The sequence below is a fragment of the Acinonyx jubatus genome, chromosome B4 (genome assembly GCF_027475565.1).
Source record: "Acinonyx jubatus isolate Ajub_Pintada_27869175 chromosome B4, VMU_Ajub_asm_v1.0, whole genome shotgun sequence".
Lineage (NCBI taxonomy): Eukaryota > Metazoa > Chordata > Mammalia > Carnivora > Felidae > Acinonyx > Acinonyx jubatus.
Genome location: NC_069387.1, coordinates 17,922,253 through 17,949,263, shown reverse-complemented (window position 1 = coordinate 17,949,263; position 27,011 = coordinate 17,922,253). Strand labels below are relative to the sequence as shown.

Sequence of the window (27,011 nt, the reverse complement as noted above, 5' to 3'; positions counted from 1 at the left end):
ACGGATACTAAAGGACTCACTGAGACCTAATCATAGGCTCCAAACTTACCAACACATGAGGAGGGCTTCTGTGTAAGAACAGGGAAATACAATGAAATAATAGCACACTGAAGGCCTTGTTTAGAAATAAATCTCTCTGGGAACCCCAAGATAACAGGGAAGACAAAAACAAAGACAACAGAGGAAATTATAACTGACATCTATAGTTACAACAGAGAGTAAACATATCCTAACCTCTAGCCAGATACACATAAAACCTCACATAAAAGGCCTAATTCCTTCTACCCAGTACATCATGGCAGTCTGTCAAAAAAGACAAAAAACACAGTTTGAAGAGACAGAGCAAGCATCAGAAACTGGTTTAGATATACTACAGACATGGGAATTATCAAGCAGGGAAGTAATACAAGTATCATTAATAAGATAAGGGCTCTAATGGAAAAAGTAGACAGTAGGCAAAAATAGATGGATAGTATAAACAGAGAGATGGAAACTCTAAGAAACAATCAAAAGGAAATACTGGAAATAAATAAAAACACTAAAAGAAATTAAGCATGCCTTTGATGGGTTCATCAATAGACTGTACACGGGAAAGAATCAGTAAGCTTGAAGGTATGTCAAGAGAAACCACCAAATCTGAAATGCAAACAAAAAAAAAGACTGAAAAAAAATGGAACAGAATATTTAAGAACTGTGGAATGGTTACAAAAGGTATAATATGCATAATGTAAATACCAAAAGGAGAAGAAAGAGAAAGAAAAGAAGAAATATTTCAAGTGATAATGAATGATGCTTTCCCAAAATTAATGACAAATCCCAAACCATAGATCCTGGAAGATCTCTGAACACCAAATATTTGTCTACACCTGGTCATATGATATTAAAACTGCCGATATCAAAGACAAAAGTGAAAATCTTGAAAGAAGCCAGGTTGTGGGGGAATACCTTACTTATAGAGAAGCAAGGATAAGAATTACATCAAATTCTCTTTAGAGCCATGCAAACAAAAAGACAGTGGAATAAAATATTTAAAACACTGAAAGAGAGAGAGAGAGAGAGAGAGAGAGAGAGAGAGAGAGAGAGAGAGAGACTCTAAATTAGAATTCTGTATCCAATAAAATTATTTGTCAAAATAAAGAAGAAATAAAATTTTTCTCAAACATGAGTTAAAGCAATTTTTCATTAGTACACTTGCCTTGCAAGTAACGTTAAAATAAATTCTTTAGAGAGGAGGAAAATGATATCAGTCAGAAAATCAGATCTACATAAAGAAGGATGTTAGAGAGGAATATATGAAGTTAATAAAATAGTTTATTTTTTATTATTAATTGATCTAATAAGTAAGAGTTTGTTCAAAATAATAATAGCAATATTGTATTCAGTGATTTTAGTTTTGGCATAAGTGAAATAAATGAATGGCAGCATATCTAGGAGATGGAAAGGAGGACTTGAGAACATTGTTTATAATGTACTTACACTACCTATAAAGTGGCATAGTGCTATTTGAAAGTGGACCTAGATTTACAAGGGTAAATGCATACTGCAAACTCATGGGCCAAAAATTAAAAAGAAGTTAAAAAGTATAACTGATATGCTATGAAAAGAGAAAAAAAAGGAATTCTATAAAATGCTCAATTAAGACAAAAGCAAAACAGAGTGGAGGATGAGAAAGAAAGAAAGAAAAAAAGAAAAGAAAAGAAAAGAAAAGAAAAGAAAGAGGCAAAGGAAAGAAAAGAAAGAACAACATCTCCCAGTATAAAAGAGAAACAAATACGCTAGATATTAAGCCAAGTATGAACAATCACTTTAAATGTTAGTTTTCTAAATATACCAATTAAAAGGGATTGTTATAGTGAATTTTAAAAAAAGACCCAACTATATGTTTTCTATAAGAAACCCAGGTATCAAGGCACAGATAGATGAAAAGTAAAGGGATAAAGATACACCATGCTAATATTAATGAAAACAAAGCTGGAAAACCTATCTTAACTTTGGACAGAGCAAATTCAGAGAAAGGAAAATTATCAGGGACAAACAGGGTATAACATAACGAAGACAGTGGACAAATCTCTATGAAGACATAACAGTCCTAAATGTGTATGCAGCTAATAGCACATCAAATACCTGAGGCAAAAACTGGAAGAACTACAAGGAGAAATAGATTAATCCACTCATACAGTTGGAGACTTCAACATCCCTCTATCAGCAATCAGATCAAGAAGCAGCAAATCAGTAAGGTTATAGCTGAACTGAGCAGTATCCGTCAACTTTACGTTTGTAGAATACTTCAGCAACAGCAGAACTCATATTCCTCTAAAATTCACGGGGAACACTCAGAAAGACTGATGACATTCTGAGCAATCAAATACACTGTAGTAAATTTAAAAGAATAGAAATCATACAATATATGATCTCAGATCACAGCGGAGTTTAACTAGAAAACAGTAACAGGAAAATAGCTGGGAAACCCAAATCTACTCGGAGATTACACAACATACTTCTTAATACCACATGGGTTAAAGAAGAAATTACAAGAAAAAAAAACCTAAAATTATTTCATACTAAATGAAAATGGAAGTAAAATTAATTAAAATTTGTGGGACACAGTGAAACAATGCTTATGGGGTCATTTTATAGAATTAAATGCAGGTAGTAGAAAGGAAGAAAGATCTAAAATCAAGCATCTGAGCTGCTTCTTTGAAAAGAGTGATAAAACTTCTAGTCAGGCTACCTAAGCAAGAAAAAGAAGATGCAAGAATAAATATCAGAAATGAAAGGGGAGCTATCTTTACTGATCCTGTAAAAAGATAAGAAAGGATTATTAACAACTCTATGTCCACAGATTTGATAAACTAGATGAAATGTACTAATTCCTTGAAAAGGCATATCTTGTCAAATTTCACACAAGGACGAATAGATAATCTGATTAGGCCTATAATATTAAAGAAATGAAATGAATTATTTAAAGAGAAAGCACCAAGCCCAGACAGATTCATTGGTGAATTCTACCACACATTTAAGAAATTATACCAATTATCTACGATCACAACCCCAAAACAGAAGCAAAGGAAACATTTCCAAATTCATTCTATGAGGGCAGTTTTACCCTAACATCAAAACCAGGCAAAGACATCACTAAAAATAAAACCTATACACCGAGATCTCATACAGATTCAAAAATTTCACCAAAATATTGGCAAACTGAGTCAAGTATTGTGTAAAAAAATCATAAATAACATTAGGCGAGATTTATTCCAGGTATGCTAGGCTGACAAACATTGGAAAATCAATTAATGTAATCTATTATGTCAGCAGATTATAGAAGAAAAGTCATATAATAATATTGATAGATGCACAAGAAGCAGATGACAAAATCCTATACCTATTCATGATAACAACTCTTAGGAAACTAGAAAAAGGAAAGAAGCTTCCTCAACTTGATAAAGAACATCTTTAAAGAACCTAGAGAAAACCCCATTCTTCATGGTGAGAAACTATACACTCTCCTGCTAAGATCAGGGAACAAGCAAAAACAAGTGCCTTCACTGCTTCCATTCAACATTGTACTGGAAGTTCTAGCTAATGCAGTAAGAAAAAAAAAGATATACTGATCATGAACAAATAAAAATGCCTTTGTGTGCAAGTGACATGATCGATTATATAGAAAATCCCACGGAATCAATAACAACAAAAAACTCCTAAAACTACTAAGTAATTTATAATAAAGCAAGGTTGAAGGATACAAGGTTAATATACAAAAGTCATTGATTTTCTTATAATCCAGCAATGAACAATTGGAATTGAAATTAAAAACACAATACTATTTATATTAGCACAAAAGTACATGATTCATATGAAGAGCATTATAAAACTAATGAAAAGAACATGGAAGGTCTAAATAAATGCATGATATTCCATGAGGCAGCCTCAATATTGCCAAGATGTAAGTTCTCAACGTGATATATAGATTAAAATCCCAGTCAAAACCTCAGCAAGTAAGTGTGAGGCGTCTGTCAAACTCTTTTCAAGTTTACAAGGAAAGACAAAAGACATACAACAGCCAATACAATATTGGAGAAGAAGACACAAAGTCAGAGAACTGATACTACCCGACTGCAAGACATTTTAAAGCTACAGTAATCAAGGCAAGGTGGACTGGAGAAAGAACAGATGAATGGATCAACAGAACCGAAAAGGCAGCCTGGGCACAGACCCACATATAGTCAACTGATTTTTGATAAAGGAACAAAGGCAACTCAATGAGGAGGATTAGTATTTTCAACACATGATATCAAAACAACTTATTCCAATTGCAAAAAAGGCAATCCTAGATACAGAACTTCCATATCTCACCCAAATTAATTAAAAAATGGCTTACAGACTTAAATGTCCACTGGCAAACTATAAAAATACTAAGAGATGATATAGGAGAAAATTCTGTGTGGTCTTGGGTTGTGAGATGACTTAGCTATAAAACCAGTATCATGATCTATGAGTGAAAACATTGGTAAGGCGAACCTCACTGAAATTAAAAACTTCTGAGGTGCCTGGGTGGCTTAGTTGGTTGAGCATCTGACACTTCATCTCAGCTCAGGTCTCCATCTCAGTGTTTGTGAGATAGAGCCCTGCGTCAGCAGGGAGCCTGCTTGGGATTCTCTCTCTCCCTCTCTCTCTGGCCCTCCCCCACTCACACATGCTCTCTAAATAAATAAACAAACAAACATTTAAAAAAGCAATTAAAAACTTCTCCTCTGTTAAGGACACCCTTATAACAATGAAGAGACAACACAAAAACTGAAGAAAATATTTTAAAATACAAATCTAATAAAGGCCTAGATCCAAAATACTAAACTCTTATAACTCAAAAATAAGAAAACAAACAACCCAATTACAAAAGGGACAAAAATCTGAACAGACACTTCACCAAAGCAGCAATATAGATGGCAAAAAAGCAGAGGAGAAACACTCAACATCAGATATCATCAGGGAAATACAAGTTAAAACAGCTAAAACACCTATGAGGACAGCCAAAACCCAAATCACCGAAAACATCAAATCCCAGCAAAGAACTTTTTATCATTGTGGATGGGGATGCAAAATGGTATAAATACCTTAGGAGCCAATTTTACAATTCCTCACAAAATTGAACATACTCCTACCATATGATCTAGCAATTCTGCTCCCAGAGGAGTTGAAAACTCACATCCATACAAGAAATTGCTCCTGAATGATTAGAGAAGCTTTATTTATAATTGTCAAAACTTGGAAGCAACCAAGAGGTTCAATAGGTAAATGGGCCAACAAACACTGGTGCATGTGTACAATGAAATCTTATTTAGGGATAAAAGAAAAATGAGCTATCAAGCCACACAAAGACATGAGGGAACTTAACTGTATATTTCTAAGTGAAAGAAACTAACTGGAAAAGGCTATAAAACTTCTAGAGGTAATGTAGGACAAAATCTAGGTGACCTTGGGTTTTGGTTTTGGTTTTGGTTTTTGTGTGTGTGTGTGGGGGGGGGGGGGTTGTTGTTGTTGTTGTTTCTGGTTTTGCTGGTTTTAGTTTTCGAGTAAGAGACAAGTTTATGGATAATAGTATGAAACAGAGTGGGTCGATGTCAGGGCTTGTAGTAATGAGCTTCCCAGTAATAGACAAACAGACAGGAATAGTCCAGACAGATAAGCAGACAGACAGAGGGACAGGAAAACAAAGCCGAATGGGTAAGAGGCCAGGACCAGCCTCCGCACCTGTCGATGGGCTTCAGATCCAGTTCTGCCCTAGAGACCTAGAATACGGGCAGGGCTGGCATGGGCCTCAGTTCTCATAGTGTTCTTTCTCTTCACTCTATCTCCTCACTCCTTGAAGCCAGGGGACATTGTCCCTGTGGTTTCCTAGACTATGGAACAGTTGTTCCAGGAGTACAGGGACACAAAGGGTCAAATGTCTTGGAGACTCCCTGGGGAGGTGGAGGCCTGGGTGATGTGGGGTTAACAGCAACAAGGGGGAGAATACACTCAGTAGGACCCCTGTGTCTGGAAAATGTCCCCCACACCCTGTCCACCACACCAACATGGTGGGGTAAATAAAGTTTCAAGGGTAATTCTAACTTTATAAATTTCTGGAACATGTAAAACTATAGACATAGTAAGGAAGATCAGTGATTGCCAGGGACGTGGGAGAGGGAGGGAGGGAGGGAGGGGGTGGGTGAATAGGTTGAGCATAGGGAATATTCAGGGCAATGAAACTATAGTGTATAATATTGTAGCTATAGGTCATTACACATATGTGAAAATCTGTAGAATGTACAACACCAGGAGTAAGCCCTAATGTACTCTACAGACTTTAATAATAAAATCCTAAGGGGCACCTGGGGGCCTCAGTTGAGCCTCCGACTTCAGCTCAGGTCATGATCTCACAGTCATGGGTTTGAGCCCCGCGTCGGGCTCTGTGCTGACAGCTCAGAGCCTGGAGCCTGCCTCAGATTCCGTGTCTCCCTCGCTCTCTGCCCCTCCCCCACTCGCATTTTTTTTTCTCTCTCAAATGAACATTAAAATTAAAAAAAATAATAATAATAAATAAATAATAATACTGACTCCTCAATTACAAAAACGTGTGTCAAAGTAATGTAAAATATTAATAATCATGGAAACTTGATGTGGGAGGTATATGGGAACTGTGTGCATTCTGCTCATTTTCTCTGTAAACCTAAAACTGCTAAAAAATAAAGTATTAATTTAAAAAATACTAAAAAATACAACTATACACAGTATAGAAATTATGGAGCTAATATGGAATTTTCCTTATTTTCTTTAATTCACTCAATTGCCTAGTTTTGAAAGGTTTATTTATTTTTGACAGAGAGAACAAGAGCAGGGGAGGGGCAGAGAGAGAGAGAAAGAGAGAGAGAGAGAGAGAGAGAGAGACAGGGACAGAGCATCTGAAGCTGGCTCTGTGCTCACAGCAGAGAGCCTGATGTGGGGCTTGAACTCATGAAATGTGATATCATGACCTGAGCCAAAGTCAGAAACTTAACTGACTGAGCCACCAGATGCCCCCACTCATTTACCTATTTTATTGGAAAAACATAAATGTCTCATTCATTTCAACACCAATTAAGCACTATTCAAATGGTCACTTGGTCTTCTAAACACATTCGCTCTCTCTTTTCTCCCTTGTCTCATTCCATCAAGCTTTCTACTTCCAGTATTAGACATGTAAAAAAGTCAGGTGGCACACAATCTCTTACCTTACAAAGGTCAACTACTTACCCCAATTTCCTCTAAAGAAACCAAGCATCTTTGCCTGATCAGAGGCAGATTCCCCTGATCAAAGTAGCAGGTATGTTAAGCTAGCAGTTTTCTAGAACTGGGCCTCACAACACAGGTAATAAAAATGTCCTTCCAATGGTATCAAAATCTCTTCAAGCTCTCTCTGCCCCACCCCTTCTTCCACATCTCACTACTCTCTCCATGAGGATCCCTTGCCACTCCTCCTAAACACCAGGGACACTCCCAACTTGGAGTGTTGCACTGTTGGTTTTTTTTTTTTTACTCTCTCTCTCTGTTTGAAATGTTCTCCCATCTCGGCCCCCATATTTGCATGGCTCACTCCCTGGTCTCTTTCAAGAGTTGGGTCAAAATTTACATTCTCAGTGTGGCCCCCTCTGACTATACCCAGCTCTACCAATCCTCTTACTTGGCCACACTTTTGTTACATGGTCTTTTCAAAGACTACCCAACCTACTTATTTATCACATTTCCTGTTTAATGTCTGTCTCCTCATCATAGCATATCCTCTTGGGGCAGGGAATTTGTTTTGTTTACTTAGGTATGCCTAGAATACTGTCCTGTACATAGCAAGTGCTCAGTAAACATTTGCTAAAAATGAAAGAATAGAAAAGTTCAAGATTTAAGAACTTTAGCGTTGGAAAGCCATTTCAGAGACTTGCTAGTCAATAACTTCAGAGAGGACCAGGGAGAACGCCTGACTCACTAGTCAGTGATGGAAGCAGAAACTCATGTTTCTCATTGTGCAGTTTCTACCTTAGCAGATTCACTATTTTATCTGAAAAAGAAATATATCTACTTATAAAAACCAAGATTTTTCAGGTACTGCACTGACAGTTACCAATGTTCTCATCACTAAGTTTACAAATAATTGCTTGTTCACAGTAAAACATCACCACAGCTTTTTGGGCTTGGAGGTCACTGAGTTATAAATAACTTATGGTGTCTTAAAACATGGAATTTACCATAGGTTAAGTAGAGGAATGAGTGGCTAAAAAATGAACAACAACAACAACAACAATGAACACCCCCCCAAAAAAAAACTTGGAACAATCAGAATTTGAATTGAAGAACAATCTACATTTCAGCTCTGTCTTTAAAAGTTGAAGAAACATATCACTCTTTTCTCTTTGTCTTTCTCATTTGAGATAGGAGATACAGAACCCCAGCCTGTTATCTAATATCTCAAAGAAAATAAAATAACTTAATTCACATGGAGTCCTTGTTAAAATTTAAAAGGACTACCCAAAATTGGTTGGTGATTATTTGTGCTATAGGGAGGCATTTCTGGTCATCTATTTCATATTTAAAAAGCATGAAGCCTTGCTTTAGTGTTTAAGTTACCTAGCAATAAGAAGGCTGAACCTTATTATGATCAGGGGCTAGAACCCGATTCTAATCCTGGCCATGCCAATACTAATTGGATGTCTTAGGCTGAATTATTTAATCTCTTTCAACTTTGATTTCTTCTCTATTAGTCAGAAGAAATATTAATCCTTATTTGATAAGTACAAATTAAAATAATGTATATAAAGTAAGTACCCTTCCTTTTTATGATTTATTATTCATGTGTGTGCTATTAAATATCCTATTTTGCCTATTCTAAAAAAAGATTTAATGTATCAGGATAAGTATGTTAAAGAGAATGTTAACTGGATGACTTCATTATGAAAAGCTGATACTCTTTCGTGGAATTTGAAAAAATGATTTCAGGATGCAATTTCAGGTTTTTCAGATCTTTTACAAAAGCACTTTAAATAAAGGAAACAAGAACCAGAGAGTTTTGGAAATATTCTAAGTTTCCAGTCATTAGTAACTTAGAAAGCTGGGTCTGGGACACAGGTTTCCTATATTCCAGTTGATTACTTTTCCTGAAAATCACTCAGTTTTCAATAAACAGCACAGGCTATATCAGAGAAGGATTTGCTGAGAAAAATTACAGCTACTATCCATGTAGCAATTGAAATGGCTGATTTGTATGTAGTTCTACAACATTAACTTCACTTTCTTTGCAAGGGGCAGACTATTTAGGAGTAATCAGAAATAAAGAACCAACCAAATGTTTCTTAATAGCAGAATGACCTGGGTGGCATTCAATATTAGGCTGGTACTCACACATGTTTTTCTCACCTAACAGTATCACTGTACAGATCAACTTCAAAATGCTTTCCAAATAACTTCTCTCAAAGTGAATGAGAATTTACCCTGCAGAACAGCAAAGAGGAAAAAAATGGAACTGTGACCTGATTTACTTTTAGAGTATCCTGCAAAATTGTAAATATATGGAAAAAAATGGTCTCTGGTTCTGATGGCTCACTGAAAACATATATTTACCTTATATTCCTCAAAAATATTCCACCACAAAGACAGGAAAAATCCTGAAATAAATCCACAGAACCACTGGAAAATCATGGGTACAGGTACCAATATACAAAAAAAAAAATAGTTTTTTAATGACTTTCTGCAAGTTTTAAACCAACGGGAAACTGGGGGCAGCTGGATGGCTCAGTCGGTTGAGCGTCCGACTTCAGCTCAGGTCATGATCTCACAGTTGGTGGGTTCGAGCCCCGCATCAGGCTCTGTGCTGACCTCCTGCTCAGAGCCTGGAGCCTGCTTCAGATTCTGTGTCTCCTTCTCTCTCTGCCCCTCCCCTGCTCACGCTTTGTCTCACTCTGTTTCTCAAAAATAAATAAATGTAAAAAAAAAAATTTAAATCAAAGGGAAACTGATAAAAATATACAAAATTAAGACACTTACAAACATATAGGTGAAATAAAGTTGAACAAGAAAATGTTCCCAGAAGAATTTCAGAATAACCTGAACTGGTGGAGAACAAATTGAAGGAGCTGTGCATGTGTCACCAAGTTAATCAAAGAACTTTCTAAAACCTAGATTGGGGCGCCTGGGTGGCTCAGTCGGTTAAGCGTCCGACTTCGGCTCAGGTCATGATCTCATGGTCCGTGAGTTCGAGCCCCACGTGGGGCTCTGTGCTGACAGCTCAGAGCCTGGAGCCCGTTTCAGATTCTGTGTCTCCCTCTCTCTCTGCCCCTCCCCTCTCCCCTGTTCATGCTCTGTCTCTCTCTGTCTCAAAAATAAATAAACGTTAAAAAATAAAAATAAAAAATAAATAAAAACCTAGGTCAACCCTTTGTGTGAGAAGCTGTTGATTCTAGCATTCATAGCTAGAACACCCAGGATGGGTAAACTCACTCATGAGTTTCCACGAGGGGACAAAGGGACCCCAGAAGTGAGATGATAGTCTCTTATGACTGCTATGAAGAACTTTACCTCCTCCAACAAATAAAGAAGGTACCAGTGCACCTTTACGCTAGAGCAAAAAACCAGAGATCTTGAGTCAGAACACGTATTCCCTGCTCGGGGAACAAAGTTTCTTACTGAGCCTGAGGTAATAAAATACATACAGTAATAGTATTCAGCCTAGATTTATCTACATATAGGAACAGAAAACTGATAGTAAATAACCTGAGAATTGAGAAAAATTCTTAAGGAGAGACATTATATTCAACAGAATACTGAACACCATGAGGATGGCTGCTAACAGAATAAATGGGAAAGAAAATAAAGAAATATCATTAATTTCCTTGCGATATTTGGGCATCCATCATTTCTATAAAATAGAACAGGCTGATATGAAAAAGAAGCATTTAGAGTTCCTAGAAATTAACAAAATTATTGCTAAAACAAAACCCTCAGAGAACTGACTAGCAGAATCAATGCAGATTAAATTCCAAACAGTAGATTGGAAAATGAAACAAAGCGATCCTTCTAAGACCACAATATCAGAGAACCAAGACAGGGAAACTTTGAGAATATTTACGAAGGGTTAGCAAGGATAGATACAGAATTTTCCACATGTATTTCATAGACTTTTCTAGAAGAAGATAATCAGATAAATTACAGATGAAAATCTCTCTGAGATGAAAAATAAGGACCCATCCAATTTCTGTAGGGATTTATGAACTCCAAGGATAAAAAGAATATTTACCCACTTCCTGAGAGAAAAGTAAAACATGTAAAAATCCTGGAGGAGAAATAATCAGACATTGGTCTTCTATAAGGCAGGTGGATAATGGATGTTAGAATACATTGCAGCAATGCCTTCAATTACTTAAGAAAAACTAATTTCGAACCAAGAACAATCAAATCACCTTTGTAATATAGGTGTGTGTGTGTATGTGTACATAAAAAAATGTACACATTTTTTTTTTCAATTAGGAACTAAAAAAGTGTACTACCCATGCAGTTTCTGAAATGTATGAGCAAAACATGTTAGGACTGAATATGCCCCCACACAGAGTTCATATATTGACCCCTAAACCTCAGAACTTTAAAAGATGACTGTATTTGCAGATAGGGCCTTTGAAGAGGTGAGTACATTAAAAGGAGACCATTAAGATGGGCCTTAATCTAATCTTGCTGGTGTCCTCATAAGAAGAGGAAATTTGGACACAGGAAGACATATGGGGGACACACACAGAGGAAACACAACATGAGGCCATGTCTAGAAGGCAATCATCCGTATGCCAAGGAGAGAGGACTCAAGAAATCAAACCTGCCTATACCTTGATTTTGGACCACGAGCCTCCAGAAGTGTGAGAAAATAAATTTCTGTTGCGTAAATCACCCAGTCTGTGGTATTTTGTTAAGGCAGCCCTGGCAAAGTAATATACCTTCTCAAACAAAAATGAGCTTCTAACCTCTCGCCATATATACACAAAATGAATTATAAGTGGCTTAATTAGTTAAGTCTAGAAATCAAAATTACGTCGTAATAACCAAAACTAATGAGAATATTTAGTTACTTTATGACAGGAAAGGGCTTCCTAAGCAAAGCATTAAAATCAGAGTCTATAAGACATTGACAGCTTTCTCAAAATAAAAATGTAAAAGAAGGTTGCTTTATCTTCGACTATGTTAATTTTTTTTTTAAGAAGTCATATTCAGCTTGGGACTCAGACTTCTAGGCAAAGCTGACTTTTGGTTCTTCCTCAAGGTGACTTTGCACCGAGTCTGTTTGTAGGCAGGTGTAAGAAATACCTTCTTCGGCAAATTCCCACATCTCTGTCTTAAAACTGTGACTTGATTTTAATATTTAGCAGCACAGCTCTTTGACTTGAGGTCACTCTTCTTTTGATGCTTTTATTATATTCTAAAAGGAAAGTCTAATTTGAAGGTCAGCTTAGATTAGCTCCATCTCTCAAGCGTCAACCATTGCATTCTCTGTGGTACTTTTCCAGCCTCATCATTTATGATTTAATAGCAACTTAGGTAAGTGTTTTTACCATCCCAAAGTTAATTTTTCTATATTCTACGATGGAGGATACACAGCACAAGTCAGCACAGAGCTATCAAAGTATCATTGCTGGGGCACCTGGGTGGCTCAGTCGGTTGGGCGTCCGAGTTTGGCTCAGGTCATAATCTCACGGCTTGTGAGTTCAAGCCCTGCATCTGGCTCTGTGCCGACAGCTCAGAGCCTGAAGCCTTCTTCAGATTCTAGATTCTGTGTCTCCCTATTTCTGCCCCTCCCCTGCTCACACTCTGTCTCTCAAAAATGAATAAACATTAAATTTTTTTTAAAGTATCATTGCTGTAAACATCTGCATGCCTACCTTTGCTAAGCTGTTCACATAAGCCTATGATTCTTACTATGTGAAAGGTAACACGTGTGTGTTTGACCCACTCTCCTATATGTAGCCAATCACAGGGGCCTAAGTGGTAAACTACCTAACAAAATGCCTGGCACACAGATATAATCTTACCTTTCTCTTCTAATCAATGAGACCTATCAAGTTAAAATACAGGATACTGATATTATATAGGAAGACACTTGACTATTCTCAGGGAGGACATTGTTAAAAAAATACAATGGTTCAGGGCACATGGGTGGCTCACTCAGTTGGTTAAGCGGCTAACTTCTGCTCAGGTCATGATCTTGCGGTAGGTGGGTTTGAGCCCTGCATCAGTCTCTGTGCTGACAGCTCAGAGCCTGGGGCCTGATTCAGATTTTGTGTTTCCCTCACTCTGCCCCTCCCCTGCTCACACTGTCTCTCTCTCTCAAAAATAAATAAAAATTAAAAAATTAAAGTTAATCACTAGAAACAACAGAAAAGAAGGATTAAATGATACGTAAGATAAATACCTTAGGCATTCCCCCATGGCATCTCACACACACTACACATTTAAGGAGGCACATCTGACCATTTAAATAATGATTATGTCATTTTTTTGTAAAACTTGCAATTCAATATGAATTTATTCTGAAAACTACAATATGCAGAATTAGAAAATATGCAAAGTACCTTTTAGAGAATAACTATTGGTATAAAATAAAATATGACTTTGGGTTTTTTTAATGTTCATTTTTAATGTTTGAGAGAGATAGACAGTGCAAGCAAGGGAGGGGCAGAGAAAGAGGGAGACACAGAATCTGAAGGAGGCTCCAGGCTCTGAGCTGCCAGCACAGAGCCCGATGTAAGGTTCCAACCCATGAACCGTGAGATCATGACCTGAGCCGAAGTTGGACACTTAACCAACTGAGCCAACCAGGTGCCCTGAAAATATGAGTTTTAATAATAAAAATATAGAGCATAAAATGCACCATAAAAGTAACCATCTAGTTCTAAGAGGCAGTGTAGCAGAGTAATTAAAAGTGCAGATTGGAGCCAGTGGATCTGGGGACACCCTGGCCTGCCATCTCCTAGCTCTATGACCTTTCACAAGTTCCTGGAGCTTTCTTGATCTCATTTTCCTCCTGTGTTAAAATGTACATAATGTCAGTATCTGCCTCACTGGAGGTTGTGAAGATTAGATTGATCTATCTAATCTATGTATCTAATCTATCTATCTATCTAGGACTTCAGTGTATGGCACATAGTAACCATCTGATATTTTTCCCAGTCTTTTTTTTTTCCCTCTGCTTTTACTATCTTGCTAAATGTCACATTAAAACAAAACAAGACATGGGGCGCCTGGGTGGCTCAGTCGGTTGAGCGTCCGTCCGACTTCGGCTCAGGTCATGATCTCACGGTCCGTGAGTTCCAGCCCTGCGTCGGGCTCTGTGCTGACAGCTCAGAGTCTGGAGCCTGTTTCAGATTCTGTGTCTCCCTCTCTCTGTGACCCTCCCCCGTTCATGCTCTGTCTCTCTCTGTCTCAAAAATAAATACACGTTAAAAAAAAATTAAAAAAAATAAAACAAAACAAGACAAAATTCACAAGCATGGTCCCACAAGAACAATAGTTTCCTGAGTGGAACTTCTACACGGTAATTTCCATAGGTTTTAGCAGAAATCATTTGGGTCTAAAACTCAGCTCTAAGGTAAAGATCATCTTATCACAGTAGGTTAACTTCTCTGAAATATGAACAATCGGCTCCATTCAGATGTATTGATTCATCTGTTATTGCTGAGGGAAGTTTTAGGAAGTAGTTCATTTTTTCCCCCTGAGCAATTAGAAATTTCTGTAAATGACAAAAAAATGTTATGAAAAGTACCAGTTCCAAAAGTTCCCTCATTTCCTTTCTGTGTCTTTAAAAATGAGTCTGGAATAATAAAAGGATATTGGTCATTTTTAAAGAAATTCTCTTTTCCTGTGACAAACTTTACTGCTTTTTGTAGATATTAAATAACTCACCTGAATTAGCTAAATTTCAAAACAAGCCAGAAGCTAGGAAGCTGAACTAATGGAACTAAGTAATCTCACGGGAAATTATCTGGTTCACTCAGGGCTCTATTAGCAATGTGGATCAAAATGTGACCAGCACCATTTTAAGGAGTGCTTTTAATTTTGTACGTAGGTAGGTAATTGAAAGACAGAAAAAAACTGACCTAGAAAATAAAGTATGTTTTACTATTATTCTCTTATTTCCCAAGACTTTGAATCAAAGAACACTGATGTCTATATGAACATTTTATTATTCCGAATATTATCCATTTACTATTCCAAATATTACTCCTTTAGATCAGGATTCCTAGTTTCTATAAAAAACATGCCTTCTTTATGCAGGCTATTTTGCCAACTTTGCAGGCTGGGATAAATCTGAATTGTTTGACTTTTTATCCTAAAATGTAATAAAAATCATAATTGAATTTCACCTTGATCTCATTGACTGTACATGTCTTATCTACTTTGGCTTTATATGCTACTCTTCATTAATACACTAATAAAATTAGAGCGTGTTTTATTTAGAAAATAATCTATGCCAGTGAAGATCTAAATATTCATCATGTGTAGAAATTGCTTACCAGTTTATCCCTAGACTTCACTGTAAATGAAGCCACATCTTCTCTGCTCTGGACTCCTAGAAATCATCTTCTAACTCGCCTCCTGTTGCCCTGCTGCATCTGGCCTCCTCCCACCCACCAGTCCCCACCCCTTCCCACACAGCAGCCAGACAGATCTTTTAAACTTTCAAATGAGGTTATATTATTCCACAATTTAATACTCTTGCTACGGACTGAACATGTCCCCCCAACCCCAATTCACGTATCAAAGCTCCAAACCCCAATGTTTTGATTTTTGGAGGTGGGGTTTTGGGGAGGCAATTAGGTCATTAGGGTAGAGGCCCCATGAATGGGATGAATGTCCTTATAAGAAGAGACATGTGAGAGATGATCTCTCTTTGTGTCAGGTGAGCACACAGCGAGAAGGCAACCGTCTGCAAAACAGGAAGAGGGTCCACACCAGGAACCAAATTGGTCAGTACCTTAAACTTGGACTTCTCAGCGTCTAGAAACGTGAGAAGTAAATTTCTGTTGTTTAAATCACCCAGTACGCAGTAACCTGTAATAGCAGCCCAAGAGGACTAAGACCGTCTCCAATGACTTCCTATGGTTCTTAGAATAAAATCTAATTTCCTGTGTCCCTACAAGGCCCCACACACATGAGCTGGATCTTGCCTGTTTCATCATCTCGTTCTCTCTTGTTTATTTTGCTCCGGCTATACTGGCCTTCAGATACCTTCTATGTTGAGCTTTTTCACTAGCCTGTTCTGTCTCCCTAGAACATTCTTACTCCAGATGTTCGCAAGGCTGGCTCCTTCTTTTTTTTTTAAGCCTAAAATCAAATGTCATCTTTCTCAGAGAGACTTTCCTACCATTCAGTGTAAAATAACTGTCTCAGCAGACCATGAGTAACTATTTATTGCAGAAAACTGTTTTATTTGCTCCAGAGTATTGTATCACAAATTGAGGTTTTCATATTTGCATTTTTTAAAACTGTGTTTTCTGTCTTCCCCAGCTGAAGGGCAAGTTTTTAATAAGTTAATATAAGGAGGACAAATTTAAACTGACTGGGCTTCAGTCAAATTTTTTCATTACGTTACAAGTTAATATTTTCAAAAGATTTGTGTTTTCTTTGGGGCGGGCACTTATACCAGATAGGGCCAAACTAGAAAATATAAACTAATCTAATCTATTTCTTCTTTGACACTCTAAAAATTTATTATTAATTTTTTTAATATAATTTATTGTCACATTAGCTAACATACAGTGTATACACTATGCTCTTGGTTTGGGGGTAAATTCCTGTGATTCATCACTTACATACAACACCCAGTTCTCATCCCAACAAGTGCCCTCCTTAATGCCCATCACCCATTTTCCCCTCTCCCCGCCCCCCCCCCCCCGCCACCAACCCTCAGTTTGCTCTTTGTATTTAAGAGTCTCTTATGGTTTGTCTCCCTCTCTGTTTGAAACTATTTTTCCTCTTCCCTTCCCCCATAGTCTTCTGTTAAGTTTCCCAAGCTCCACATGTGAGTGAAAACATATGATATCTGTCTTTCTCCGACTGCCTTATTTTACTTAGCAAAATACCCTCCAGTTCCATCCATGTTGCTGCAAATGACAGGATTTCATTAGAGAAATCTTAATGTAGAGAACTGGTCACAAAGCTTATGGAAAAGTTGAGAAATCACCAAGGAAATCATGAAGTACTCTAGGAACATAGTCTCACTTCTAACACTAGAGTCAAAGGGAGGTAGTCACTGAAACTGAGTTGCTTAGAAGATGGAGTCTGGCAGCCACACTTAGTGGAGGGAGGGCTTGTCTGGGTCATAAATGGAATGCAGTTAGAAACTCAGCCTAGACAAAGGACATGAGAAAGGAGGGGAAGGGTAGAACAAGAGGAGGAGGAAGAGGAGGGAGAAAGGAGGAAGAGGGGGAGGGAAGGATAGGGGGAGGAGAAAGGCCTGTCTAGTCTTCCTGCTCTCAGATCTTTGGCTAGTGCCTTCCACTGGCCAAACCCATGCAGGAAAGCAGAGAGCAAAGGAGCTTGGGAAGTGGAGTTCTCTGGGATACAGAACAAAACACAGAAGGGCTAGGGATGCCTAGCGCTTCATACAATTACATAAAATTTGTGCGGACCAGAAAGCATCCTACCACAAACTAGAATTTTAAATCTCTCTTAGGTGTGCCTTGCTATTGGTATTGCCTCCTAGGCTCTCTACTAAAAATCTTCACCTTAGGTATTTTCTTTGCCATATCCTTTCTAAAGGATTTATGTAATTAACTTAAGAAATAGTTTCAGGGGCACCTGAGTGGCTCAGTTGGTTAAGCATCCGACTTCGGCTCAGGTCATGATCTTATGGCTCGTGAGTTTGAGCCCCGCATCAGGCTCTGTGCTGACAGCTCAGAGCCTGGAGCCTGCTTCAGATTCTGTATCCCTCTCTGGCTCTGTCCCTCCCCCACTTACGTTCTGTCTCTCTCTCTCTCTGTCAAGAATAAATAAACATTAAAAAATGTTAAAAAAAAGTTTCAGATGAGCATAATTATACCATGTGCTTCAGAACCACATACATATACATATATAAATATATAAATGTATATGTGTATATATATATATACACACACACACACACACACATATATATATATATACACACAAGATTTTCCAGACCAATAGTTGAGAAAGTGAGACTTATCCTTATGTTCATCAGCGACATAAGGATACATCATGAAAACAATTTCTCTTAGATTTCTGTTACACTTAGGACTTTTCAGTAGCAAGTAACAAAAAGAGAATTTTATTGGCTCAGACACAGTAGGATCCAGGATTTAAACAGAGCAAAAACCATTCTGTTTCTTCCTCTTTCTTCAGTCAGAGTCCTTCTCCGTATTAGCTTCTTTCTCAATATCTCTCCCCACGTTGGGAAAGATGGCCTCCAATAACCCAAATCCAGCCTACAACCTTGTGCCTTATAATACAGAAGAAAGACAAATCCTCCTATCACCTGCACCAGCTATTGGAGAAGGCTATGCCTTGAGTCAGCTGTCGAGGTGGGAAAAGCAACCTACAATGATGGTCAACCCTATCAAAACAATTTGTAGTACGGAAGGGTGATTTCTCTACAAGAGCCAGATGTCAGGCTTTATAATTTCCCCTATTCTTCTCAGGAGACCTGTCTGAAGATTACCTGGAGCATAAAAGCATTGCTACACTTACCTGCCACTCTCTGGTTAGAAAAAACAATAGTCACCAAGAGCAAGGTCTCAAAAATCAAGACTTGAGGGCAATGTTTCTTTTCAAAGTTTACATATTTATAGAAACACGGCTAAAAGCAATGGGTAATGGAAATAGCTGTCTTAGGATTTCACACATGAATTTGGTGGTGGTGGGGGAGTTTTAGTCTGTAGTACTAACTAGCTGGTGAACAGCTACAAGAAATAAGGATGCTCTTTTTGAATAAAGAGCGTTTTAACATAAACAATAGACTAATCTACTGAGTTTTCATATATTGTATATAAAAACAATGAAAAAAAATCCAAAATCCTCACAAGATCTTCATTTACTCACCTTTTGAAACTGTTAATAATGAATCTCTCTCTCTGTTGTTTTTTACTGGTTTCTCTTTAGGAAAATAGACATCCATGTAGAATCAGTACAAATTCTCTATATTTTTACTTGAAAAGCTCCCTTTTCTATCAATGGCTAGTTTTTGTATTGTAAAATTGGGGAAAATACTCTACTTCATGAGGTGAATGGAAGAATCAAAAGGGGGAGCGCACACAAAGTTTAAATACCCAGCCTGAAAGATAGGAATCACTTACCAACTGCTATTGTTTACAAGGGACAATGTTTGAGATAAAGTCAATGATTCCAATTATATTTATTCAGACAACAGGTGGTTGTATAATTACAAAGCAATAACACCAGGTTCTGTGTTCTGATGTATAATCTTTCAATTAGAAATCAAGATTTCAAAATTGCTTCTGGCTGATTGAAAAGCTTGCTGATATTTCATATGATGAACGAAAAATGTAGCAACCTGCTTCTTCAAAGACATTTGTGTTTGAGGCAGATTCTTGTCTTAAATTAATCAAAAAGGGAGCAAGCCTACTGTTTTTAGGGTAAGCTGAGATATGCTGAAGATCTTAAATGTCTTTGCCTTTACCTTGTTTGGGGAAGAAAATTCTTTTTATCATTATCCCTCCCATCACAGTTCTTCATTTTCCCTATCTAAATTGTTAGTAGAGGACGCATGCACAATATGCCCATACTCTTTTATCTCTAGATGATCTTTTAAATAGCATGCACCATAATTGAGTTCAGGTGGCAGCCATGAATGAGATAAATCTTGAATGAGATTAAGATGAATGACAGGACTGCTTGCCAAAGTCCCACTGTCCCAGAAAGAAATCAGAGATTAATGGAATCAGCATTGGTGTTGTGTGATTTAAAAAGGAAAAAATGTTGAAACACATTCTATGAATATTTCAGTGAAACAGAAATCGCTCCCTTCCTTCTGTACCTTTAATATCCCCATATTCCTGGGATCAACCATGTAGAACCAGAACCGAACAGTACACACTCCGAGGCTTGCTGGAAAGTATTGGGAAGTAGTGATTCTTGCCGTGTAGCCTTCTTTGGGGCCAGATGAGTTGACATACAGGAAGTGCTGGCCACTACCTTGAAACAGATGAATACAACACTATCAGTACAATGATATGTGTTATAGCATGAGGAAGAATATATTTAAACCATGTGCAAATTTCACCCCCCCAACACACACACACAATTAAACACAACTCATTTTCTTTCTGTGGAGTCATATATCAATAGGGTTCAATTCTTTTGAACCAAAAAAGAAGAAAAAGAAAGTCACTACGATTATATGATTCACAAAATTCACCTCAATAGGTGACTCTTGAATTAAGTGATCAGATATTTCTGTTGACTCTGAAGGTCTATTCCTTTTCTTCTAATTTGCTCAAACCTGTCAGTTTCAAGTAAGTAAAATATTTTGTATGCTGTGAGTAGAGCAGGGACACAGGGTATTAGAGGCTGATTGGTATTGTATCTCATTTTCAGTTGCTCTGATTCCCACACTGATCAGAATAGTAGTGAATGTAATGGAGTACCAGTATAATTCTAAACGTGCCCATACTATTTTTTTCTTAGTGATAACTTCTTTTCTCCTCAACTGCATCAGTATGTGAAAGATCTCTTCATTTAAACACCAATGGATCTTTTTTTCTACAGACATCATTGTCATAATTCATCATAGCTACTATTCCCTTCATGGCTTTTACTATGAAAGAATGAAAAAACTATATATATATATATATATATATATATATATATATATATAGTTTTTTAACATATATATATATATATATATATATATATATATATATATATATACATACACACCTTTTCTTAGGTTAAATATTTGTAGCTTTAAATCAAAGCTATTAAAATATTTTCCAATTAAAGGTATTCCTTTTTTCCTGTGACATTTTAGTATTGTTACTGAGATACGTGGTTTCAAACCATGAATTGTGAGTTAATAGTACAAGAGGCTTCTTTTATGAAGCGTTCCTATTTAAGAGCTGGTTGTCAGGTAAATTTAGTACCCTCTGAGGAATCAGTATGTTAGTTACCTTTATCTGCCCCAACACTGAATTCTTCAATGGAAGGAACACTCATGCATTACACCCTTGAATAGAGTTAAAAATAGAAGTAGCCAGAGTGAATTGCAAAGGAGAGTTAGGTGACCACATTCGCACCAACTGATGCCCTGAGTTTTTGCCTGTTCATGTTCATAGAGAACATTATTTCACCATATGGATTGTTGGTAAATACAAATATGTGGCAAATGAGACAGCCTGGTTGTAGTCCTCATACGGCCTAAATAGAGATGAAAGTCTTAAGGGATTGCTTGATCTTGTGCCCATTAAAAAAAAGTAATAATAATGGGCTTTATGTTTTTGAGCAGTTTTAAGCTTAAAGGAAGTTGAAAGGAATCACAGAGTTCTTTATACTCCCTCCTCCTCCTCCTCCTCTTCCTCCTCCTCCCTACCACATGTAATTCACCTATTATTAACACCTTGCATTAGTGCAGTACATTTGTTACAGTTAATGAATGAGCCAACATTGATGCATAATTATTAAGTAAAGTCCATAGTTTACATTAGGGTCCATTCTTTCCCTTGTGTATTCCATGGACTTTGACAAATTTATAATGACATGCATCCACCATTACAGTATTGTACAGGATAGTTTCTCTGCTCTAAAATCCCCTGTGTTCCACCTCTTCATCTTTTCCTCCCTCTCTCCCCACCAAACACCTGGCAACTGATCTTTCAAGTATATCCATTGTTTCATCTTTTTATTCTGCCATATAGTTGGAATTATACAGTATGTAGCCTTTACAGTTAGCTTCTTTCACTTAGCAATATGCATCTAAAGTTCTTTAATATCTTCTTGTGGCTTGCTAGCTCATTTCTTTTTATCACAGACTGAATAGTATTCCTTTGTACAGATATACCACTGTTTGTTTATTCATTCACCTATGAAAAACATCTTGGTTTCTTCTAAGCTTTAGCAATTATGAATAAAGCTCTGAGAGCAACGGTGTGCACATTTCTGTGTAAACATAAGTTTTCAATTCGTTTGTGTATATAATAAGGAGCACAAGTATTGGATCTGATAGTAAGAGTATGTTTAGTTCTGTAAAAAACTGCCAACTTGTCTTCCAAAGTTGGCGGTACCATTCTGCACTCCCATGAACAATGAAGGAGAGTCCTCATTCCCCTTTATCCTCATCATCATTTGGTGTTGTCCGTGTTCTGGATTGCAGCTACTGTAATAGGTATGCACTGGTATCTCATTTTCATTTCAACTTGCATTTTCCTGATAACATCTTGTCACCATTTTTGTTCTTATACTTCTCTGCCACTTGTATATGTTCTTCAATAAGGTATGTGCTCAGATCTTTAGTCTATGCTTTATTGGGGTTGTTTTTTTATTGTTATGTTTAAGCATTCTTTTTATATTTTGGGCACAGTGCTTTCTCGGATATGTGTTTGCAAATTTTCTCCCAGTTGCTGTCTTATCTTTTATTTTTCTTAATAGTGTCTTATACAGACCAGAAGTTTTCATTTATTTTTTTTTCTAATTTTGAGAGAGAGAGAAAGAGTGCGTGTGAGCAGGGGAAAGGGGTGGAGGAAGTGAGAGAAAGAATCCTAAGGAGGCTCCATGCTCCTTGCAGAGCCTGACATAAGGCTTGATCCCACGACTCTGGGATCATGACCTAAGCCAAAAGCAAGAGTTGGATGTTCAACCGACTGAGTCACCCAGGTGCCCCTAGAAATTTTACTTTTAATGAAGTCCAACTCACAAACTCTTTTTCATTCACAACTGTGGTAATGCATCTGAAAAATCATCACCAAACCCAAAGACACCTAAATGTTCTCCAATTTTGTCTTTTAGGAGTTTTATAGTTTTACATTTTACTTTTAGGTTTATAATCCACCTTGGTTAATTTTCATGAAAATTTTAAGTTCTGTGTCAAGATTTTTTTTTTTTTTTGGCATATGGATGTTCGGTTGTTTCAATACCATTTGTTGAAAAGACAATACTTTCTCTATTGAATTACCTTTGTTCCTTTGTCAAATATCAAATGATCCTATTTGTGTAGATCTATTTCTGAGCTCTCTGTTCCATATCTTTTATCTATTTGTCTATCATTTTGCTAATATCACGCTGTCTTGATTACTATAGCCTATGGTAAGTCTTGAAATAAGGTATTATAACTCCTCCAACTTTGTTTTTATACTCCAATAGTGTGTTGGTTTTTTTGGGTCTTTTGTCTCTCCATGTAAACTTTAAAGTAAGTTTATTGATACCCACAAAATTGTGTGCTAGAGTTTTGATTGGAATTACATTATACGTATACATCAAATCAGGAAGAATTGATATCTTCAAAATATCCATTCTTCCTATCCATGAACATGGAATGTATTCCTATTTATTTAGATATTCTTGGTGAGTGAAACCATATGGTATTTGTCTTTCTTTGATTGACTTACTTTGCTTAGCATAATATAATCTAGCTCCATCCATGTCATTGAAAATGGCAAGATTTCATTCTTTTTGATGGCTGAGTAATATCCCATTCTGTGTGTGTATGTGTGTGTGTGTGTGTGTGTGTGTGTGTGTGTGTACACACATACCACATCTTCCTTATCCATTCATGAATTGATGGACGTCTGGGCTCTCTCCATAGTTTGGTTATTGTTGATATTGCTGCTGCTGTAAACACTGGGGTGAAGGTACTCCTTTGAATCTGTATTTTGTATCCCCTGGGCAAATACCTAATAGTGCAATTGCTGGATCATAGCATAGTTCTATTTTAGTTTTTTGAGGAACCTCCCTACCTCCAGAATGGTTGCACCAGTTTTCATTCCCACCAACAGTGCAAGAGGGTTCCCCTTTCTCCACATCCTGGCCAAAACCTATTGTTTCTTGTGTTCTTAATTTTAGCCAATCTGACAGGTGTGTGGTGATATCTCATTGTGGTTTTGGTTTGTATTTCCCTGATGATGAGTTATGTTGAGCGTGTTTTCATGTGCCTCTTAGCCATCTGGATGTCTTCTTTAGAAAAATGTCTGTTCATATCTTCTGCACATTTCTTAACTGGGTTGTTTATTTTTTGGTTGTTGAGTTTGATAAGTTCTTTATAGATTTTGGATACTAATCATTTATTAGATATGTCATTTGCAAATATCTTCTCCCATTCCATAGGCTGCCTTTTAGTTTTGTTGATTGTTTCCTTTGCTATGCAGAAGCTTTTTGTCTTGATGAAGTCTCAATAGTTCATTTTTTGCTTTTGTTTCCCCTGCCTTCGGTGTCGTGTCTAGTAAGAAGTTGCTGCAGCTGAGGTCAAAGAGGTTGTTGCCTGTGTTCTCCTCTAGGATTTTGATTGTTTTCTGTCTCACTTTTAGGTCTTTCATCCATTTTGAATTTATTTTTGCATATGGTGTAAGAAAGTGGTCCAGTTCCATTCTTCTACATGTTGCCATCCAGTATTCCCAACACCAATGGCTGAAGAGAGTGTCTCTTTTCCATTGGATATTCTTTTCTGCTTTGCTGAAAATGAGTTGACCATATAGTTGTAGGTTCATTTCTGGACTTTCTATTCTGTTCCATTGATCTATGTGTCTGTTTTTGTGCCAGTACCATACTGCCTTGCTGACTACACAATTGAAATATATTTAAAATGTACATGATGATTTGATACACATACACACTGTGAAAGGATTCTGACAACTGAGTTAATTCACACATCCATCCATCACCAAACATATTTATTGTGTGTGTGTGTGTGTGTGTGTGTGTGTGTGTGTGTTTGTGAATACTTAAGATATACTCTCGTAGCAAATTTCAAATATATAGTATGGTATTATCAATGATAGTCACCATAAAAATATGGAATATATATATCATGAATTCATGTGTCATCTTTATGTAGGGACCATGCTAATCTTCTCTGTTTCATTTAAATTTTACTCTGCTGCAGAAGCAAGCACTGAAGATATTCTTTATCAAGTTAGGTGCGTTCACCTTAATTCTTAGTTTATTGAGGTATTTTATCACAAATGAATGTTGGATTTGGTCAAATGCTTTTTTCTGCATTTATTGATATGACCATTACATTTTTCTGCTTTACTCTGTTGATGTAAAGGATTAAACTAATTGCATTTCAAATATTAAACCAGGCTGACATACTTGGAATAATTCCCACTTGGTTGTGCTGCATATATATATTTGTTTGCATTAGATTCGATTTGCTAATATTTTGTGGAGAATTTTTGCATCTGTGTTAATGAGAGATATTGATTTTTAGTTCTCCTTTCTTGTAAGGCCTTTGTTTTTGATGTGAAATGCCAGTCTCATAGAATAAGGTCAGAAATGTTCCCTTTGTTTGTATTTTCCGGAATATATATAGGTGGTATAATTTCTTCTTTAAATGTTTGGGAGAATTCACCAGTGAATCCATTTAAGTCTAGTGATTTCTGATTTGGAAGATTTTTAATTATGTATGCAATTTTTTATTAGATACAGGCTTGTATCAGATTATCTATTTCTCATGTGAATTTGGTAGATTGTGTCTTTGAAGGAATTCATCTACTTAGATTATCAGATTTGTGGGCATACAGTTGTACATAATATTTCTCTATTATCCTTTTAGTGCCCATGGGTAGGTAATGACGGTTTACCTTTTATTTCTGATAATTACAAATTTTTTTAAATTTATTTTTAGTTTGTATGGCAAGAAGCTCTTCAATTTTATTAATCTTTTCAAATAACTAGCTTTTGGCTTTGATTTTCTCTATGATTTTATGTTATGTTATTTTATTTTATTTTAAAGTTCAAGATTTAATTTAAATTCTAGTTAGTTAACATATAGTGCAATATTAGTTTCAGGAGTAGGATTTAGTGATTCATCACTTACATATAACACCAAGTGCTCATCACAAGTGTCCTCCTTAATACTCATCACCCATTAATCTATCCTCTCACTCACCTCCACACCTGTACCCCTCAGTTTGTTCTCTATAGTTAGCAATCTATTCTATGGTTTGCCTCTCTCTCTTTTTCCCCCTGTGCTCATCTCTTTCATTTCTTAAATTCCACTTGGGTGAATCATATGATATTTGTCTTTCTCTGAGTTATTTTGCTTAGCATAATACACTCTAGCTCCATCCACATCATTGCAAATGGCAAGATTTCATTCTTTTCATGGCTGGGTAATATTGTTATATATATATAAATGTATGTATATACACACACAACTTCTTTATCCATTCAACAGTTGATGGACATTTGAGCTCCTTCCATATTTGACTACTGTTCATAATTCTACTATAAACATCATGGTGCATGTGCCCCTTCGAATCAATATTTTTGTTCCCTTGGATAAATATCTAGTAGTACAATTGCTGGATCATAGGGTAGTTCTATTTGTAACTGAGGAACCTCCATACTGTTTTCCAGAGAGGCAGCACCAGTTTGCATGTCCACCAACAGTTTAAGAGGGTTCCCCTTTCTCCACATCCTTGCAAAACAACTGTTGTTTCCTGTGCTGTTAATTCTAGTCAATCTGACAGGTATGAGGTGGTATCACATTGTAATTTTGATTTGTATTTCCCTGATAATGAGTGATGTGGAGCATTTTTTATGTGTCTGCTAGCCATCTGGATGTCTTCTTTGGAAAAATGTCTATTCATATCTTCTGCTCATTTCTTAACTGGATTATTTTGTGATTTCCTGATTTCAGCTTTATTAATTTCTACTTTAATTTTTACTACTTCTTTTCTTCTCCTTATTTTGGATTTAAATTACTCTTATTTTCCTAGTTTCCTAAGTACAGATTATTGATTTTTATATCTTTCTTCTAATATATGCATTCAATGCTAAAAATTTCC

At 36.7% G+C, this 27,011-nt stretch overlaps 1 protein-coding gene and 1 non-coding gene across 4 annotated transcripts in view; both read right to left on the bottom strand.

Moving 5' to 3' along the window:
* MALRD1 (MAM and LDL receptor class A domain containing 1) overlaps nucleotides 1–27,011 on the bottom strand; it is a 754,681-nt gene that overhangs the window by 172,427 nt on the left and 555,243 nt on the right. For all 3 annotated transcript variants that reach the window (XM_027074220.2, XM_053225367.1, XM_053225368.1), the window contains one exon: nucleotides 20,051–20,208. In XM_027074220.2, the coding sequence (XP_026930021.1) occupies nucleotides 20,051–20,208 (158 nt within the window). The remainder of the gene's footprint in view (nucleotides 1–20,050; nucleotides 20,209–27,011) is intronic.
* Nucleotides 25,006–25,108, bottom strand: LOC113603766 (U6 spliceosomal RNA). The gene has a single exon (XR_003425453.1). It is a non-coding gene; the product is annotated as a U6 spliceosomal RNA (small nuclear RNA).